Source organism: Muntiacus reevesi, chromosome 10 (assembly GCF_963930625.1).
Source record: "Muntiacus reevesi chromosome 10, mMunRee1.1, whole genome shotgun sequence".
In the NCBI taxonomy this organism is placed as follows: Eukaryota; Metazoa; Chordata; class Mammalia; order Artiodactyla; family Cervidae; genus Muntiacus; species Muntiacus reevesi.
The window spans coordinates 41,022,489-41,042,811 of NC_089258.1; the positions used below are offsets into that span (position 1 = coordinate 41,022,489).

Consider the following 20,323-nt stretch of genomic DNA (forward strand, 5'->3'; position numbering starts at 1 on the left):
GGGGAGCAGGCGGACCGTGAGGATGGGGGTCCTTCTGCTGGCCAGTCCCCTGCTGCCCCCCCCAGCCCTCCCCAGACCCCTCCCATCAGAGCAGGCTAAGTCCCAGGGCCAGGAAGGCCCTCCCAGCAACACTCCTGCTGGGAAATGTTGAGATTTATAAGTAACGACGTTGATTCAATTCTGTCCACTTAGCATGAGTTAAGAGCCAGGGTGACCCTGGGAAAACTAGTTAGGGGAGAAGAGAAGAAAGTGGCGGAGGGGAGGAGAGATGCCTCCAGGACCCACAGCCTCGGATCCAAACCAGCGAGGGCCCCTGGAGCGGCTGGCAGTGGAGACGCCCCATGAGCCACAGGTCCCGTCCGAGTATGGTGGGAGAAGAGCCGGGTAAGAGGCGGAGTTCACTCGGACGGTTTATCTAACCTGATACAGACAGAAACACGGTCATGTGAACATGAAGTCAGTGCAGAAATTACTGACCGGCAGCTGCTTTAGAGCCCGTTCTCCCGACAAGTCTTGGACCCCGATGGGTTTCTTGCTCGCCGCCCCTCAGTCAGGAGAAGTCACGTCCACGCACTTGGAGACCACGCGGGTCCAGCCCAGGTGACAGAGCCGTGGCCCTCTCAGGAAGCGAACCCCTGGAGAATGGTGAACAGGTCAGATGAAACCCAGGCGCTGCTTCTGAGCTGAGCCACCTCCCTTTTCTTGAACAAAGTCCTTTTTCCTGAACCTGCAATATTGGCTCTATTTGAACTGGATCACAGCTCTTCCTAGAAACGTGAAAGGCTGCCTCTTTTCCTAAGCACAGGGCGACAGGACCGGCACTCAGTCAGGCCTGCGTCTGAGCGGCCGAGGTGACCGCTCGTCCCTGGGAGTCTGAGCAGAGCCTCTCGAGATTGGCCTCCGATGTGAGACGCTGGGGTGAGACGCACCTCTGAGGTCCCTCTCAGCTCTTCTGCTTCCTCACAGCATCTCTCAGGAAAGGGGCTCGGTTTATGTGTCTTTCCTCTTTGCTGATTTAATTAGTGCCCGCTGTTGCTCCTGGGGCCCGTGATGGACAAGTCTGCGGGTACAGTGGCTTTTGTCTCCCAGGCCTGCCTTGCTGCAGGACCAGATCCCCAGGCCTTCTCACCCTTGGGAATTTCATTTATCTTCCTTTTTTCCTAAGAAAGCCAGTAAGTCCCACATGGCTTCGTCTCTGCCTGATGCCAACAGTGTGAAGCTCTTGTGTTAAAAAACCTCACTGAAATAATCACACTATATCTAAATCCCGACAGTACTGGCCCAGATCAAAGAACTTAGAGCTCAAGTAAGATTAACCAAACTTCCGTCTTCTTGGCAGGGAACTCCGTGCAGACAAATGCAGACAAGTTCTGATGGCAGAGGTCCTAACCTCAATGCTGACGGGTCTTTGGACACTTCCCTCCGAAAGGAGACATGACAGATACACACGACAGAGGAGAAGCCCGGTACTCTGCTGATCGCCTGCGTCACCGCAGGCTGTCAGTCTCACCCGCCCTCGGCAGACTCTCAGACTGAACCCAACAATACATTAAAAAGACCACACACCATGATCAAGTGGGGTTTATCCCAAGGATGCAGGGATTTTTCCATATCTGCACATCAGTCAATCTGATACAATACACCACATTAGCAAATTAAAGAATAAAAACAATATCATCATCTCAACAGATACAACAAAAAAAGCTTCTGACAACAAAGGCCATATATGTGACAAGCCCACAGCTAACAGCATGCCAAAAGCAGAAAGCATTATCTCTAAGATCAGGAACAAGACAATGGTGCCTATTCTCACCACTTTTATTCAAAATAGTTTTGGAAGTCCTAGCCACAGCAATCAGAGAAGAAAAGAAATAAAAGAAATCCAACTTGGAAAAGAAGTAAAACTGTCACTGTTTGGAGATGACATGATACTATACATAGAAAATCCTAAAGATGCCACCAGAAAATCACTAGGTCTCGTCAATGAATTCAGCAAAGTTGCAAAATACAACATTCATACACAGAAATCTCCGGGCACTTTCTTTTTTAATTGCATGACTCTAACCTAGAAGGAGGAGGCGACCTCTGCCAATAATACTGCAGAGGTAGTCGTCCTGAGCTGTATTTAAGGACAGTCTTATATTTAAGAAATACAATATTGAGAAAAACTCAAGATAACAACTTCTGGCATTTCCTATTCTTTATGTGGTAAGGTTGTTCTGCTCCTCTCCCAGGTCACAAGTGAGCAGCACTCGCCGTGAACACAGCAAACCTCACTCCCTGGTGGTGGGACCGAGTCAGACGGGGCCTAAGCCTATGTCTGAACCCCTCACTACAGTCAGCATCTCCCAGCGGGGACACAGCCCTGAGAATTGTCTAAAGGAGGAACGAAAGGTGCTTGACTTTGTGTGATGACTAAACTGTTATTATTTGGTCTCATTTGACTGCTTGCCTTTGTTTCTGCATGTTCTCAGTTCTCTGATTAAACTTATTCCTCGGCTGAAGTTTTTCCACAGACAAAAGGCAGAGTGAGGACACGGGTGGGGAGGAAGGACCATGGGGTCCTGCTCCATTTCAATCAAACCAGGATGGCAGGTAAAGTACCAGGAACACTGATTAGGGTTTCATTTAAAAATAATTCATCAACTAAGGAATCAGTGTGTGTGTGTGTGTGTGTGTGTGTGTGTGAGATCAGGGTTTCATTTAAAAATAATTCATCAACTAAGGAATCAGCGTGTGTGTGTGTGTGCATGCTCAGGCACTCAGAGTGTCTGACTCTTTGTGACCCCATGGACTGTAGCCCACCAGGCTCCTCTATCCATGGGATTTCCCAGGCAAGAATACTGGAGTAAGGTGCCATTTCCTTCTCCAGGGGATCTTCCCGACCCAGGGATCAAGCCCACATCTCTTTTGTCTGACATTGGCAAGCAGATTCTTTACCACTAGTGCCTCCTGGGAAGCCCCACCAGCCTTTACCTCTATCAAAAACTTCTTCTCTGATTCTCCATGTCTCTCCCATCAGACCTGGATCCCATGAACTGAAGGTTGGGAAAGTTGCCCCCAGCTTGGGAGTTTCTCAGGATTCTCCCAGAAACTCACCTCCTCTTTGTAACCCCGTGTCCTCTCGGTGCCTTGAGAAGTAGCCCGGGAAGGGGTGTTTTCCATCCCTGACACGCACCACGGTAGTGAAGGCGCCAGGAGGAGGGGGCCGTGGCCCAGATTTCAGTGGACACGAGGCCCCCGCAGGCTCCTCCTCCACAGCATCCTCGAGAAGGTGTGAGAGCAGGACAGGCTCAGCCATCGTGCAGACAGCCAGAACCAGCGCGCTCGGAGCTCTGCCCTGTGCCTGCACATTTCCTACCACCGTTAGGCCACCAGGTCCAAAAATGTGCTCAGCTGGCCTTGAATAACAGGGACTGAATGGCGTGGGTCCACGCACATGTGGACACTGTAGTGCGTTCATACAGGTCTTGCACCATCAGGGAGGCAGCTGGTTGAATCCACGGATGCAGAAGCTCAGATACTTAGGACCAGCTGGTGACTATGTCATGCTTGGTTTTCCCCACAACTCCTTCATTGTTCAGTGGTCAGTTATCAGTTGTATTGGTTGTGTGTTCCATCCAACAGAATAATTAGTCTTTGAAGACAAAAAAAATACACTTTCTTATGTGGGTCTGATTCCCCCAAACCTGGCCCACGCCCAGCACTTGGGAATATTTAATGAACTCAGATGTGTGCATGAACGGGGGAATGACTGAGCCTTGCACTTAGGAATCGACAGGACATAAAAGCGTTTTTTAAAAAGCCCCTGTGTTTGATGAGCTGTTTCAACCAGACTCAAGTATATAGTGAGACGGAGTCCATCTGACTGCAGTTCCCACCCTAAGCTGTGCCATCCCCAGACTCACCTTCCAGAGACCTCATCCCCAGGGCTCAGGGTACCCATTCCTCTGTCACCAGCATGGGGAAGAAGGTGGTTAGGTCCCAGACACGTTCTGAGCTTTTGCAGCAATTGGGAAAGCAAGTTAAAGGTATCTCTAAGTGAGCCTAGGAATGTTTTCCAGGCTGAAATTGGGGGTAAAAATGACAGGAATACAGTTCTTCATGTTGAAGCAACTGAGAAAAACACATGGAGAAGAAGTAAAACAATATAAAATATAGCTGGGACTTGCAAATGATAAGCAGTTTATTTTCCTTTCACACCCTATTGGATCACAGAGCAGAGTGACGTCATTATTTTATTATTTATAGCTACTGGGACCTAGCCAGCTGAGACTTGGCTGGGGTGTCTGATTTCAGACCATTTGTTTCCTGCTTTTATCATTAATCATCCCTCCAGCCAAACACTGGAGCTACAGAAATGCAGAGATCCCAAGCTCCCAGCTGCTGTGAGCACGGAAGACTTACCGCGAAGCAGCATGTTTGCATGTGAGTCCTGTGGGCCAAAGATGGTGGAAACACGTGTCGGTGGGCGGTGCTAGCATTACAAAAGCTGTCAGGCGTCCCCCCGCCCCCATCCTCCCGGGTGGACAGGGCAGCGGGTGGACCAGGGAAAAGGGCCTCAGGTCAGACTCCCCGTGTCCCGGATGCCTGCCTTTGGTGGGTAACACACAAGCTCCCAGCCCGCTTCCTGATTTGCAAAACCCTCCCTTCAACGTCCTCCCGCTCCTCATCCCCGGGGTACCCCCTTGCTGACAGGTGCGCTGCTGAGATGTACACGGTTACACCGAGCTTCACTCCCTAGTGGCTGACCCAGCCACTCGGCCTCCCCGACCCTGGGTGTCCAGCCACTGACGTCCAAAGATGGCACGAGTCTCTCACCTCAAAAGAGCATGACCTTCGACGGCTGCCGTGACACTGCAGCGCCCAGCGTGGCAGCCACACGTCACTATCGGGCACCTGAAACACGGCTCCTCCAAACTGAGACGCAGAGTAAACACAACACACACGCTGGACTTGAAGTCAGGCGTCCCACTCATAGCTTACATTGGCCGACATGGAAGAGAGAACATGCTGGTCTATGGAGCTCAACACGACACGTACTGTTAAAATTAACTGTGTACCTGTTTCGTTTTACTTCCTTTAATGTGGCTGCTGGAACTTGGAATTGTACACGTGGCTCCCGCCCGTGGCTCCCACGTTCTCTTCCTCTTGGACGGCTCTGTTCTAACTCCCTGCCCGGCGCAGCCCTGGGTGCTGCCGGAGTCGCTCTGGCCCAGCCGCTGTGAGACAGCAGGCCTGGGGGAAGCGGTGGCCTGTCCAGAGCAGCCGGACTCTTGGCTTCGGTCTTGGTGGCATCTTCACGCATCAGTAAGAGCTCAGGGGACTTCCCTGGCGGCTCCGTGGTGAAGAATCTGCCTACCAATGCAGCAGATGGGGGTGCGATCCCTGGTCCGGGAAGATCCCACGTGCCGCAGAGCGACGAAGTCCGTGGGCCTCAAACGCCTGTAAAGCTTGGAGTTGTTTCCGCTCATCAGTGCCCAGGAGTGGGAGGCGGGGCAGGAGGAGTTGATGGCGGGCAGGTGGAGGCGATGAGGAGGTGAGTCCAGGAAGGCAGAAACAGACGCAAAGTGGGTGCAGGGGGCCAGGCCGGGGTCTGCTGAGCCGGGAGGAGGGACTGAGAGGGTCTGCACACAGCCGCGGCCGGCCCCGGCAAGGCAGGACGGACCCGCGGTGCCCACGGCCCAGGTCACGATTATGCCAGAAGGTAACGCAGATGCCGAATTCATTTCCTAGAGACCAAACTGCGTGCCCATGACTTTGATAATCTGCAAAGGGAACCCCCTCCACACCCACTTAACTCAAGTTCTGAATTCACTTGGCCACTGGGGTAACTACTTTGAAACCTGGACACGTGCCTGGTTATTCAAGTCCAATTCCCCATAAAACAGTTCTCCTTTTGTCTTACATTCTGGCATTCTTTAAATCAGAAGTGTGAGTAAATAGGCCATTTCTAGCATAAACGTTAATATCCCGTTACGTTCCTCAGTAGCCATCCTATGAGCAGCCTCAGCTGCGCCCAGGCAGCCCGCACCGACTCTGAGGAACCCGGAGTTCAGACCCAAGACCTCAGAGGGGCCGCGCCCGCTGCTCGGACCAGCAGGACCGGAGGAGGGGAGGCCGGCGAGGAGGCGGGTCCTCAGGTTTGAGAGAAGGTCCTTCTGCCCCGGAGCTGAAAGGTTCTCACCTGCTGCTGCTGCCGCAGCTAAGTCACTTCAGCCGTGTCTGACTCTGTGCGGCCCCGTGGACTGTAGCCCGCCGGCTCCTCTGTCCGTGGGCTTCTCGAGGCAGGAATCCTGGCGGGGGTTGCCATTTCCTCCTGCTCCCCCGAGCAGGGCCCATCTTCGGCGTCTGCGTGAGCCCCGTCCGCCCCCCACAGGGAGGGACCTGCAGCCCGAGGGGACCACAGCCCCTAGGAGGGCGGCGCTCATTTCCCCACCAGCGAGCGCGTCGGGGAGCTCACGGCTCTCCTTTCCCCACAACACGAAGTGTATCTGTATATTTATATGCACCTATATACGTATAAAAAGGAGGATTTGGGGCCCTTGAGTGTTTAGGAGCATTGCTTTTTCATTTTAAACCCTCTACCTTATACTGAGGTACAGCCAATGGCAGTGTGATGATAGTTCCAGTGGAGAGCAAAGGCGAGAGGCACGTATCACCCACGCGGGACCGCGTTTTCCTCTGTCTAGACTCCAGAAGCATGCCTGCAAAGCGCGCTGTGGGAGCCCCTCCCGGCTTGCCCGGCCGTCGGAGCTCCTGGGGTCGCGGCGCGGATTCCACCATGGCCGCCGGCACGGCCCGCCAGGGCCCCTTCCGGCCGCTTCCGGCCGCTTCCGCTTCCGGCAGCACCGCGGCCATGACAGGGACGTGCCGGCGTTCCCAGCTCGTCGGGAGCAGCACCTCGGCGGGAACCCCGTCCCCGTCCCCGGCTGACCCGTGTGGACTCGGCACTCCCCGAGCCCTGCGAGGCCTCGCTCCAGACGACGGACGGCGCTGGGCGGCGGCCGGGCTTCGGCGACCCTGGGAGGAGCGCGGCGGACCCTCCTGGGAGCGGCGTGTTCACTGTTGCGCGCGTCACGCGCCACCTTCGTCTCACACAGACATGTGCCTTTGTTAACGCAGACTTACTAACCGGCCGGAGGATCTCAGGGACAAAAGAGCGTCCTCATTCTTCAGGTGAGGAAGTGCTGGCTCACAGGCCCCAGTCGGCTGAAGGAGCATGCCGGGTGCAGCCCAGGCCTCCCCCAGACGTGCCCTCGGGCAGGAGTGTTATTCCGAGCTTAAGGCAGCAAGACCATGCCGGCCCAAGACAAATTCCTGGGCCCCTCCCTTAACTACGTAACTGAATTTAAACTGGGTTTTCCCCAGAGGCGTGACTGCTGGATTCCAGCTCTGTGCCAGACCCCGCGCCTGCCCCACCCCGCGTTGACCCGACAACGGCCCTCTTGACCCCGGCAGCCCCAGGCCCGTCCCATTCCTGAGCTCAGCGTGCTGTGCGAAGCCCATTTTCCCTTCCTGCCTCTGACCCCCTTGACTGTGTGAGGTTTCCGTTCACACATATTAAATTAGATTAAATTAAGTTAGATTTTCTCCTGTCCATCGCCTTATGCCTTGGGCAGTCACCTGCTGTCTTCCTTCACCACGTCTCAGCATCTTCCCCGCAGGTACTGCCACGAGGAATGCACCCAAGGGCCTCGGAAAGACCTGTCAAGGAATCTGTCCCCTACCTGAGTCTGGGGACAAGGAGGTTGGGGTTCTGCCGGAGAGAATGGAGGTTCTCGCATTATGAGCTACACAGAATTGAAATGGGTCATTGGGAAAGGCCCTGATGCGGGGAAAGACTGAAGGTAAAAGGAGAGGGGCCGGCAGAGGATGAGATGGTTGGATGGCATCACTGACTCGATGGACATGGATGTTAGCAAACTCCGGGAGATGGTGGAGGACAGGGAAGCCTGACGTGGTGCAGTCCATGGGGTCGCCAAGAGTCGGACACGACTTAAGAACAACAGCAAGAGTTAAGTGTAGCCTGTGCCCACATGACTCTGACCCCATGAAAATCCAAAACACAAGCCAAACGGCATTCTGGATTGCTCTCAGCACGCTAGATTTCATTTCTGGCTGGCTAAGCTCACTCCTTTGGGCATTAATATGAGCAGCTCAGCACAACCCTCACTAGAAATGCAGTGAGTCCTCAAAGAAAGGAAGAGAAGTGGCAGACAGACATAAATGACCTACTTCAGACCACGGCCAGCAAGTCATCAGAGGGTAAATTTTTTCAGAATACTTTCCATTGGCAAACTGGGCATGTGTACAGAACAGCGCAAAGGGTGGATTTATTTCTAGACTTCTATCTTTGACTTTCTGATCTGACATTTTTAAAGGTCTAGATTGATTAACTGGGCTTCCCAGATGGTGCTAGTGGTAAAGACGCCACCTGCCAATGCAGGAGACATAAAGACACGGGTTCAATCCCTGGGTGGGGAAGATCCTCTGGAGGAGGAAAATGGCAACCCACTCCAGCATTCTTGCCTGGAGAATCCCATGGACAGAGGAGCCTGGTGGGCTACAGTCCATGGGGTCACAAAGAGTCAGATACCAATGAGCAACTGAACACAGAATGATTAACTTTGTATGCTGTGATATTTTACAATGAGCAATAACAAAGGGCTGGTTTGCCACTACCAGGGAATCTCTTGGGCTTCCTGCTTGCTGCAGTAGACTATGACGTCTGATGAAACACCGTATGAAGCTTGCTACCACAATGAAGCCTCAGAGTTATCAATACTTTAATAAGCCAGGGAGACTCATAATTCTGAATCCCACCTAGGAAATTATGGGGAGCTGCTCTTGTAAGTTATTTCCTCCGGAAATACTCTTAGCCTGCCTCTGCAGTCACCATATGAAGGTAGAGAAGCTTAAACAGAACAGGATTTACTGTCTCCTGCTGTTCAGTCTTGATGCAGATTCATGCAGCGTCGGTATCTGAAAACTTTCTCCAGAGATGTGAGCCATCTCCTCCTGTCTGTCAATTTATTATGTGCTGACAACACACACTGCTGGTATCAAATGGCAGATTGGACATCAGAATTAGCAATCTTGGGTGCTAAACTAGATAGGAAAAAAGCCATCTAAAATTCAAGTGAACTCACATGAAGCCCATGAGTATGCGGGGAGATGGACCGACCTGGAGTCCGCACCGAGAGCAAACCCAGAGGAGACCAGCAGGTCGGAGTGCGTGGAGGTGCCCTCCCGCCGGGCCTAGCCTGGCCCAGCCCTGCGGCCGCTCCCCACCCACCCCCTCCCACCAGAGAAGCCGGTCCACTCTCTGCCCTGTGTCCTCCAGCCCCTGAAACAAAGAGGCGGGAGTGACACCTGCACGAAGGCGCGCTCTGCACCTGCGGCGTCGGCGAGGATGCCCTCCAGGGCAGGGGAGCGGAGCACCAGGAGCAACCGGGTGAGGGGCTGACCGCTTCCTCCGCTCAGGGGCGCAGGCAGCGGGTCCTGCCCCGGGAAAGGATGCTGCAGGCCCTTTGCTGCCTGTGCTCTGATCTGCGGAGAGCATCACTGAAGAGCATCTTTTGTAAAAACTGCGGGGAAAACATGAAGACATCATTTTCCAACTTTTTAAACTTTGAATATCCTTTGTGAATTTTTTCAGGAAAGAATTCATCTTAATGGGCATGTAAACTTGCTTTAAGACTGAAAAGTACACAGTAGAAACTTTATTCAAACGAATGCCTGTTAGTGTCGCCTGCGAACAATGCCAGCAACACATTACACCCAACATTTTTTAATTCTCTGGGCAGAACCACTCTAAACCTCAAAATTTAGTCATATTTCATATTCTTTTATAAGTGTTTTATTTCAGCATTTAAAGTGGGAAATTTGAGGAATAAACATAGCACCCTATGGATCCATGATGTGTAGTTAAAGTTGGGCTTTCTCTGAATTTTCATTTGTTTAGTTGAGTTATGAGCTGTGAATAATACTAGACATACCTTATAAATTGGGCTTCCCTGGTGGCTCAGCTGGTAAAGAATCTGCCTACAATGCGGGAGACCTGGGTTCGATCCCTGGGTTGGGCAGATCCCCTGGAGAAGGGAAAAGCTACCCACTCATGTATTCTGGCCTGGAGAATTCCATGGACTGTATGGGCTCGCAAAGGGTCGGACACGACTGAGCGACTTTCACTTCAGTTCACCGTATAAATACGCAGCAGAGACACTGCTTAAAAGAAACCCACAATCTTGGTGACAGGCAGCATTCTTCCAGCCTGGATGCCATTTCCAGGTACACCCTGTGCCCACCTGTTTGAATTGACGGCCACATGACTTAACACTTCTTGAGAAGACACGCTGCCCCTTTGGACAGCCACAGGAGGGCTGCGGCCGATGACCAGGGAGCCAACTAAAGGGAGACGCCCATTACAGGAGCAGAGGTGGGCAGCTTCTCCCCCTACCCAGGCTCACACGAGACTCAGGAAGCAAGCAGAAGACCCTGGAAGCTGGGGTCATCGGCACAGCATCTGTGCTTCAAAGTCATGCATTTTCCACGGTCAGGAGCCCCAGCACTCACCCACGGTCTCCAGTATTCTTGACTTGCATGGCTCACAAAACACGTTTTACTGTCTTGTTTCTCATCCATACTGGGATAAACATTTCTCAATTTTTTCTAACTCTGGTTATAGTCTGTTCAAAATCAGTTGTAAGCTTTGATCAGATTATTCCACAAACAGAGCCAAATAAAGTGTTTAATCTTATATAATTGCAAGCTTTGGCAACCTCCAATTATTGAGGGAAAAGCTTAAAACCAGGAGGTTCACTGAAATGTATCCTTAGAAAAGCAAAGCACAGGACTTCCCTAGCAGCACAGTGGTTAAGACTCTGAGCTTCCACTGCAGGGAGCATGGGTTCCATCCCTGGTCTGGGATCCCAGATGCCATACACTGCAGCCGAAAAAGCCAAGGAGGCATTCAACATATTGAACGATGAGAGTTCAAGTGGAGGACTTAATTTGGAAATCCCATAACTTTTGTGGAATTTTGTCAACTGGTAGGAAGTTTATGAAGAACCTATTTTTTAATTGGATAAATTTATATTTTATCACAATAACACAAAATTGAGAGGTTCTGTGATTCTGTAGCATAAAAACATAACAAAACATTTTAAAAAGTCATCAATAGAAACAACTTCTTTGCTGAGTTTTATTCTGTAAAAATATTTGTCAAAAAAAGGCGCCCTGCATGGAAGCAATGAGCAAACTACAAAAATATTTGCCTGAAGTATTTTTTAATTCCAATATTTTTGAAATAGTAGTGAAGATTTTCACACTTAGCAAAATTTTCTCTGAGTTTACCAGGTCCCTCAGCACCTCTAGAGAATTTTCTGAATTGAAAATATAATAGTGTGCACAGAAGGTGCAATAATTAGATCATATTAAACACTGATATCTTTTAAAAATACAGGGACATGGTATTAAACAAATATAATTTTAGGAAGGCAATTAACATACATGAATATGTACCGAGTGGTTATTCTGCTTTTTCTTATTTCAGATTATCTATATCAAAAAGTCCTGTTTGCTTTAATGTATGTGGATACTTTTTATTTTATATAAAACTTGCTTTCAAAAGTTTCAAAACGTGTTTTTTAATAGAACCATCTTCAGATGCACCAATGTGGTAAAAATCAGTTTGGAGGTCAGTCACTCTCAGTGTGTGTGTGTATGCGTGTGTACATGCACGCCTGGGTATATGTCTGTCTTCTCTCCCTCCCTCCCTTTATATGCACATACATATATTATTTCCATAGCCTTTCTCACTATCAAAAGTACCCTAGTTCAAATGATAAATTATAAGACCATCTTAATCATTTGCTTAATGGAGAATGCTTCAGCTTTTCCTTCCCTGCTTCCCTTTAGGTGGAGGAAGAATAACACTTCCTCCCACATTTACCCAAGAGCTTCCCTGGTGGCACAGCTGGTAAAGAATCCGCCTGCAATGCAGGAGACCTGGGTTCGATCCCTGGCCTGGGAAGATGCCCTGGAGAAGAGAAAGGCTACCCACTCCAGTATTCTGGCCTGGAGAATTCCATGGACTGTATGGAATGGGGTCGCAAAGAGTCGGACATGACTGAGTCACTTTCACTTTCACTTTCCACATCCACCCAAAGTCAAGTGAAGGAGACTCTCACATGTACCAATCACAGAGCCTGAGGACTTCCAAGACCGAGGACTTGACACGCCATTCCCCAGCCTGGTGGCGATAGGGGATTACTGATCTGCTTCTCTGTTTTTTTTTGGGCTCCAAAATCACTGCAGATGGTGACTGCAGCCATGAAATTAAAAGACGCTTACTCCTTGGAAGGAAAGTTATGACCAACCTAGACAGCATATTAAAAAGCAGAGACATTACTTTGCCAACAAAGGTCCCTCTAGTCAAGGCTATGGTTTTTCCCGTGGTCATGTATGGATGTGAGAGTTGGACTGTGAAGAAAGCTGAGTGCTGAAAAATTGATGCTTTTGAACTGTAGTGTTGGAGAAGACTCTTCACAGTCCCTTGGAAATCCAACCAGTCCATCCTAAAGGAGATCAGTCCTGGGTGTTCATTGGAAGGACTGATGCTGAAACTGAAACTCCAATACTTTCGCCAGCTCATGTGAAGAGCTGACTCATTGGAAAAGACCCTGATGCTGGGAGGGATTGGGGGCAGGAGGAGGAGGGGACGACAGAGGATGAGATGGTTGGATGGCATCACCGACTCGATGGGCATGAGTTTGAGTCAACTCCAGGAGTTGATGATGGATAGGGAGGCCTGGCATGCTACAATTCATGGGGTCGCAAAGAGTTGGACACAACTGAGCAACTGAACTGAACTGAACTCCCTGTGTTTATATAAATCAAGAGAGAACAGAATTAAAAACATGTGGCAGGTAGAAAAACGGAGGCATCTGCATTCTCACTTGTTGCCACGTCAAGAATGCCACAAGAGAAGCATTTATGAAATAGCAGAGTAAGGACCATCAAAAGTCCACTCCTCCATAAAAGTAACAAGAATACTAGCAAAAAGGGTCAAAGTCACTTTTTTAGGACTCTAGAAATTAATCAAAGGATTGCAGCTGTTCAAGGAGTATTTATTCAAGAAAAATAACTGAATCTCAGTAGGAACAGCAGGCTTTGTGACATTTTAACTTGACCTATTCCTAGCTCCCTCTCCCCAGCTCAACAATCACCTTGAAAATGGATCATCTCACAACTGTGAAAACCACAGCTTAGCACCCACAGGAGAAGGCAGGATGGGTTTGTGTGCATGGGTGCATGCAGTCGCTTCAGGCATGTCCAACTCTGAGACCCCATGGACTGTAGTTTCTCTGTCCAGGGGATTCTCCAGGCGAGAGCACTGCAGAGGGTTGCCCTGCCCTCCTCCAGGGGACCTCCCCGACCCAGGGTCGAACCTGTGTCCCCTGCAGCCCCTGCACTGCAGCTGCATTCTTAACCCCCTGAGCCATCTGGGATGCCCAGAGTGGGCTTGGGGCCCTCCAAAACCTCATACCCAGAATCTCTGTCCAATCAATAGCTGAACACGGGACTCAGCAAACTCCAAGCTGGATAAACTCAAAGAAATATGTACCTAGACACATCATGATTGAACTATGAAAGCCAAAAGCAAAGAGAGAATCTTAAAACAATAGGAAAGAACCAACTGCTCACATACAAATAACTCGTGCTGCTTCGGTGGAAACACAGATGGTTTACTTTACCATATACTCTTGTAAAAGAGAAGTTATGTCTCCACTCTGCTCATTTTCCTTCCGGCCTCCCTACTCAGTTCAGAAGGCCTGGCAGACATCCAAACTCTTTTTCCTACTTCTTCACTTTCTCTTGCATACCCCAATAGGTTCTGACACATTTCAGTGCATGCCAACTTCCAAAGCTTGTTAAGTATCAAATATAAGAAGTTGACACTGTTGAGCCTGTTACCAATGGTTATATTATCAATAAGTGTAACAGAATATAAGCTTAAGTTCTCAACATAGCAATGCCCAGTATCGTGGAGATGACAATATTTAAATCTCTACTCTTGGTAGGAGGAAGGTTCAGAGGGAGTGGACATACATAGTTATGGCTGACTCATGTTGTTATATGGCAGAAATCAGCACAGCATCCAACTAGATAGTAAATATTAAAAAATAAATGAATTTCTAATTTTGAAAATTTAACCTTGTTGATAGCACATGATTTTTTTTTTACTGAAATGCAAAGGTAAATAGCCTGCAGCTTCTTTACCTGTGACTAGAAGGCAAACAACACACAGGTAAGAGCTCTATGTGTGCTCAGCGAAACAACCCCCCAACTCCGAACAGAGTGATGTGAAGGCATATATTATTTGCTGTATTTAAAATCTTTGCTAAAGAAAACTGTTAAATCTTTGCACTTAGCTACGTGGGTATTACTTTTGTCATTAAGAAAAAGTAAATTTTAAAACCCATTCCCCAGCTCATCTTGGTAACTTTTTTCTTTCTTTTGGAATTAATCATTCAGCAGATAAAATATTTTCACACTTTGAACTTCGCAAAGTGGAGGTTCTAGATACCTCTTTGTGAGAACTTCCATGTTGCATAAAAATGAAACTATACCTTTCAATACACATTCCAAGGGAAAAAAAAATCATGAGGGGAAATGTGCAGACATTATTCCAAACCCTTCTGGTTTTCTGAACTATCCCTGTGAGCCTTAATTTTAAAGAACCACATTTCACTCTTCTAAATGTTTACTAAAAAGAAATATCATCAAGAAGAAGAATCAGAAAAACGTGGGATCCAGGAGAAGCCCTCGTCTCTAGCTCCCGAGGGCACACTACTGCCTGGGGCCTCGCTTCACCCGGACGCGGTTTCCTGCTGTTAAACTGTCCATATGTGAGACGGAAGCATCATGATGGAAGAAAAACTGACTTCAAGTGGATACAAAGGTGACGTTTTTAATTTAATGGTTTCCACTCCCAGGCCATCTGAAAGACATAAAGAAGCAGGTTAAGGGAAAACTTCCTGCAGCTGTGGTCTGGCCAGAGTCCACTCCCCGTTCTCATGAGAGCTGGTATTTCTGTGAAGTCTGGAGGTTCCGGGTGATTTTTCGGGCCGCAGTCTGTCGTGTTGAGTCAGGATCTATGGTACGAGATGGAGACTAACAGCAGTGCATCCAGGCAGTGGTTTGCTGCGGGGCAGGCGCTGGTGCAAACAACCTTGACAATTTATTTCAAAGTGAGTCTGAAACTAGTTCGGGGTGAGTGGTCCTCTCGTTTCGGTTGATCTAAGGAGACCCTTGGGGTCCCTCCTGCCCCGCCTCCATCTTCTCCCCCAACCCCCAGCCCCCGTTCTCTAAAGGTGCTGAGCTACCGTGGCATTGCTTGAATTTCAGCTTTTTTGTTTGACTGTAATAGTGATTACTCCTCCAGCACCCAGACCATGCTAAAGTTAGGCCCCAAATGTGGGTGTCATTGGATGCAGTATTTTAAATGAAGCAATATTTATGTACCCATTAAAATAAAGGTTCTATCTTATACCAGCACACTACTGTGAATTTTAGAGAGTTTAGTTTCATTTATCACTACAATAATTCTATACTAAGACAGATTAAATATTTTAGTGATTTGTAACTTAAAAAAATTTTTTTAAGGGAGAAATAAAGGAAACCATGAGTCCAAGTCCTACCCTGTCACTATAAGCTGCACAGGTCACCCGCGTCTTTGGGTCATTAATCCCTATGGTGTAAACACCATGGTCTCTGGACTTGCTCCTAGCTCTCACATCATCCTTCTCGCTTACAGAAGACCACGGTCAAGACCATCGGGTCCATGAAGGGTGATGTGGACTGAACCGGAGGTTCTTACCCCAAACCCATCTTCTTTCCACAGTAACACACACCAGACCCAGGACCGAGGCCTTGGGCAAAGGGACTGGGACATACAGCTCTGAATTCCTTCTCATAAAACATAGTGAGAACGAGGCCAGGTCAGTCAATGGGTTCTCCATCAGAAACGTATTGATTAACTGAAAATATCTAAAGGCAAGATGGAGATGGTTTCCACTTGATTGCAATTTCCTCCTTAGGGTGTAACAGATGCTACGGTCAGGTCTAACACCAAGAAACCATGAAGTGGTGAAATAATAGCTCTCTCCTTCCACAGGCAAACACTGTATTACAATTAACAGATGGTAAAGAACTGGTATGATTTTTAACGAGGGCTCGACAATCCTGAGATCTTTGTTGCCAGCTTTGTTCTAGCAGTCGAGCACCTCAGGTAACCCTCCGAAGAGTCAAATCTGGTAATAATCTGCGCAGAAACTCCAGCTTGCCTTCTCTCATTTAACAGAGAAGACAACCACCAAAATGAAATGACGGGACAGCCAACGCTTTTAGTGCCTCCCATGTGTTCTTGTTCGAAGGGCTTTTTAATAAGCGATATCACTGTCAATCACCCCAACAACCTGAGCCAGGCATTACTGTCAGCCCCAATTAACAGATGAGACACAGACCTAGTTCACGTACTTAGTGAGTGGAGGGGTCACACTTGCATAGTCTGACTTGAAAGTCCATTCTCACCAACAAAAATACACCATTTGCTGGGGCTCTATTGCCTATTTCTGACATGTATGTGCAGGCATATGTATAAGTAATGCAGATACTTGTAGATTTATATATCACATGTATTACGTGTATGTTCAGCCACTCAGCTGTGTCCGACTCTTTGTGACCCTGTGAACTGTAGCCCGCCAGGCTTCTCTTGTCTGTGGAATTGTCCAGGCAAAAATACTGGTGTAGGTTGCCATTTTCCTCCTCCAGAGGATCTTCCCAACACAGGGATCGAATCTGGGGTTTTTTTTGCATCTCTTACACTGGCACGCTGATTCTTTACCACTAGCGCCACCTGGGAAGCCCCAATATGTATTATAATTATGTCTTAAATCACTTTTAAATAGGAATAACTAATTATGGATAACTATGCAAATATGTATCATTTTGGGGATGGCTGAGTCACTCTGGAATGCCAGATATGGGCGAGGTTCTAAGAAAGAGGGATGATCTAGGCAACATGACGACCGTCCATTCAATCTCACCAACCACTCCCTCCCAGCTTTACACTCAGGGGACAGAAGAAAGAATTCCAGATACATTTAGTCTTAATCATTGTTTGAAAACTTTATGTCTGGGCACCAAAATATGAAATTCACAATTGTAATATCCTACGGCCATACCTCTTCAGCATCATGTGAAAAAAAAATGCCTAATGTTATTTTCATTTGCCTTTTGATCTTTCTAGCCTCAGACTGTTGTTCTTCACAGCTACGGCTGATACTTTGTTTTCATGGTATCTGTTGTTCTTTGTCTTCTCCCTGAGTCAGCTGTTCTTGGGATGGCTGTCCCAAGGATGCCGGTTCAGGGGGTTCTTGTTTGTCGGGCACCTGTTCCTGGGACGGCTGTCCCAAGGACGACTGTTCAGCTGATTCCTGCTTGTCCAGTTTCACGTCTGGTTGTCCTTGTGAAGACTCCTGTGACTGCTGTCCCATTGGAGCTTCTCTTTGGTCTTTTTCAACTGGGGTGTCTGGCCGTACAGGTGTATTGTTTTCCTCTAGAATGTCATTTGGTTCCTTTTCTTGTTTTCAATAAACAAAATAAAACAAAACCACCAGTAAACATAGTAGCCATCTAAACCACATGAACTACATCATAAAATGCCGAGCACTGCTACTATATCACTGATTTCAAAATGACAGTGATAATATTAAGGAAATAGTTTTCACATATGACATTATGCTGACAAAGTGCTTTTACATGTTTTATCACTTTTACTCTCATTTAGAAATGTCCATTCACTGTTTAAAAGTTGGCAAGCTACTGGGAAGGCTTGATTTTTCTAACAGTCACAGAGGGAGGGAAGGCACTTTCATAAAAATTAAAAAACAAGCATCAGTGCAGGAGAATCCAGAGCCGCTGTTCTCCAGAAGAGGCGCCAACACATGAAAAACTGCCTAAGGAGAGGGGAATTCCTGGGTGGTGACCAGCCTCCCACCAGCCCAACCGTGCTCGCCAACGCCAAGTGACTCCTGCAGAAATAAAATCCCCCTGCTGTCAGAAAGCAGAGGATGTCCCTAAAACCTGAAAACACCACCGCTGGAAACAGCCCAAGGAAAGATGCCTTCAGCTGGAGCTTCACAGAACCCAGGATAAGCCAGGCGCCTCACACCCCGGCACGCTGATACCGTCCTTGCCCCCAAACCTGCTCCTGCTCTTGTCTGCAGGAGTAGCTTTGCACCAGAGCCCAATCCAGACAGCCCAGCTCCAGCGTCAGCCTCATTCTCCTATCCCTTCCACGGCCAGGTCTGGTCCATGTGGTCCTGAAGTCCGTCTCTCCTGTGCAGCCCTACTCCATGGTTCACGCCATCTAATAGATGTTACAGACAGTAACACTCTTAACCTCTCCCATCCCTGCCTGCTGCTGTCAGAGTGATGATTTTAAAGCAAGAACCTGATCACATCATCTCCCCGCTTTAACATCATCTACAGGACAGAGGCCAGGCCCCTAGAGTGACACCTGGAGCTTGGCAGCAGTGACCAGCGGACCCAGCTGTGCTCCCGCCCTAGTGTCCAGCTGCCGCGGACGGTTCCCAGCCAGCTCGCACCTGGGATGGGGGTCTAAGGCCTCGTCCGACCACAGGGCTGAGAACGTGAAGCCCTGTTCCCGGCTGAGCTGGGGAGGGTCTCATGTAACCTCCTGTCTCTCCTCTCCTCTGGAAGGCAGCAGCATCATGAAGCCCCCAGATCCCTGAGTCAGCGCTGGGAGGGGAGATGCCCAGGGGAGCCTCCACCCCGCGGTAAGCTTTATGCAGCTGAGAAATGAACACTAATGGTTCGCGTCCCCAAGACCCGGGGCTGGTACCTTTACTGGCACCTGGCTCCGCCTGCTCTCAGGGACACAGCAGACCTGGGTTAGGGAACCTGCGTCTCCGTCTCTCCCCTCACACGCCCCCCCCTCCCCCCATCCTTCTGCTCTGGCTGCACCGCCGGCTCCTACCGCCCCTCCACACGCCTGCACATGCAGCCCCCTTGCCCTGACCCCCTTCTCAGCACTGCCCACCCCTCCAGCAGACCCCCTGACCCTTTGCAGTCCACCTGCACAATCCCCTCCTTTTAACTCCTCCCGTCGCCCCCTGCATCCTCTCTCCTGGCCCAGGACGTCAGCCACTCTCTCCCCGGGACATTTCCAGGGTCTCCAGCACAAGCCTCTAACTCTGTCTGCGTCCACCTGTGTCCCAACCCGGGAGCAATGAGCTTCCAGAGAATGGCAGAGCAGCTCCGAGCTCACCTGTAATTCTCTCAGCACTCGATGCCGAGCTCAGGGTGGGCAACTCCCCACTATTTTGTTTCCTTTTTAAAGGATGATTTAAGTGACTCATGAGTGCTGGTTCGTCTACCTACATTCAGAATAATCTTGGACAGATTGCCTTCTCTTCCTGGGTCTCAGTTATTTCTTTCTTGAAAAAAAAAAACAGGTGAAAGTGGATCTTCAGAAATGTAAGATCATGGTGATACATGATCAGAGGCCACAGTGAACTGTGACCACTGATCCCTTCGCGTGTGTGGTTCCGGGGACCCCATGGATGTCCGGTCCCTTACATGATGGGACATGGTGTCTGCACACAATCTAGGCATGTTCTCCAATATGCTTTAAATCACATCTAGATTCTTAGAACGCTTAACATGATGCAAACGCTATCTGAGCAGCTGTTGTGCAGGACAGTTAGACACTATGTAAACGGTCACCTGCACTTGGCAAAGTTTTGCTTTGGGAAACTTTCTGGAACTTTTTTCCTAATATTTTTGATCCACAGTTGGTTGAATCCACGGATGTGGAAGGCAAACTGTACACATGATACTTATTATTACCACAACAGGTTTAAAGAGAGAAAACAAAGGAGGGGATTGTTACAGAAGAAAGACTAAAAACCTTCACAAGGTAATAATCGATTATATGAAAATGAAAGGCCGAGGAGGTGAGAGGCAGGAGGAGGTGAAACTGCGCTTGGCAAACCCCCAGGAAGGTGCAACTGCGCGCCACTCACAGCCGGCCTAGCACCTCCTCCAGGTTCCCTCCTGCACCAGCAGGGGGCTGACCTCTGCTGCATCCGAGGGCCCACCTGGCAGCTGCCTGAGGCAGGCGTTGTGTCCTAGGCATCTTTTTTTCCCCAAGCCTGGCACATGGAAAGTACATGGAAAATGCTTGATAAATGGAAAAAAAGGGAATAAATAATAAATGGACCAGCAGTGT

General features: G+C 49.1%; 1 protein-coding gene across 1 annotated transcript in view; it reads right to left on the reverse strand.

Annotated features, from left to right (window-relative positions):
* Positions 1–3,366: 3,366 nt before the first annotated feature.
* The window catches only part of DCDC2C (doublecortin domain containing 2C), a 79,464-nt gene continuing 62,507 nt past the window's right edge, over positions 3,367–20,323 (reverse strand). Inside the window, exons 11-17 of the mRNA XM_065946509.1 lie at positions 9,376–9,552; positions 6,663–7,047; positions 5,409–5,599; positions 5,064–5,222; positions 4,822–4,920; positions 4,408–4,435; positions 3,367–3,401 (exon numbers count right to left, since the gene is read on the reverse strand). Coding sequence (XP_065802581.1) covers positions 3,367–3,401; positions 4,408–4,435; positions 4,822–4,920; positions 5,064–5,222; positions 5,409–5,599; positions 6,663–7,047; positions 9,376–9,552 — 1,074 coding nt within the window. The remainder of the gene's footprint in view (positions 3,402–4,407; positions 4,436–4,821; positions 4,921–5,063; positions 5,223–5,408; positions 5,600–6,662; positions 7,048–9,375; positions 9,553–20,323) is intronic.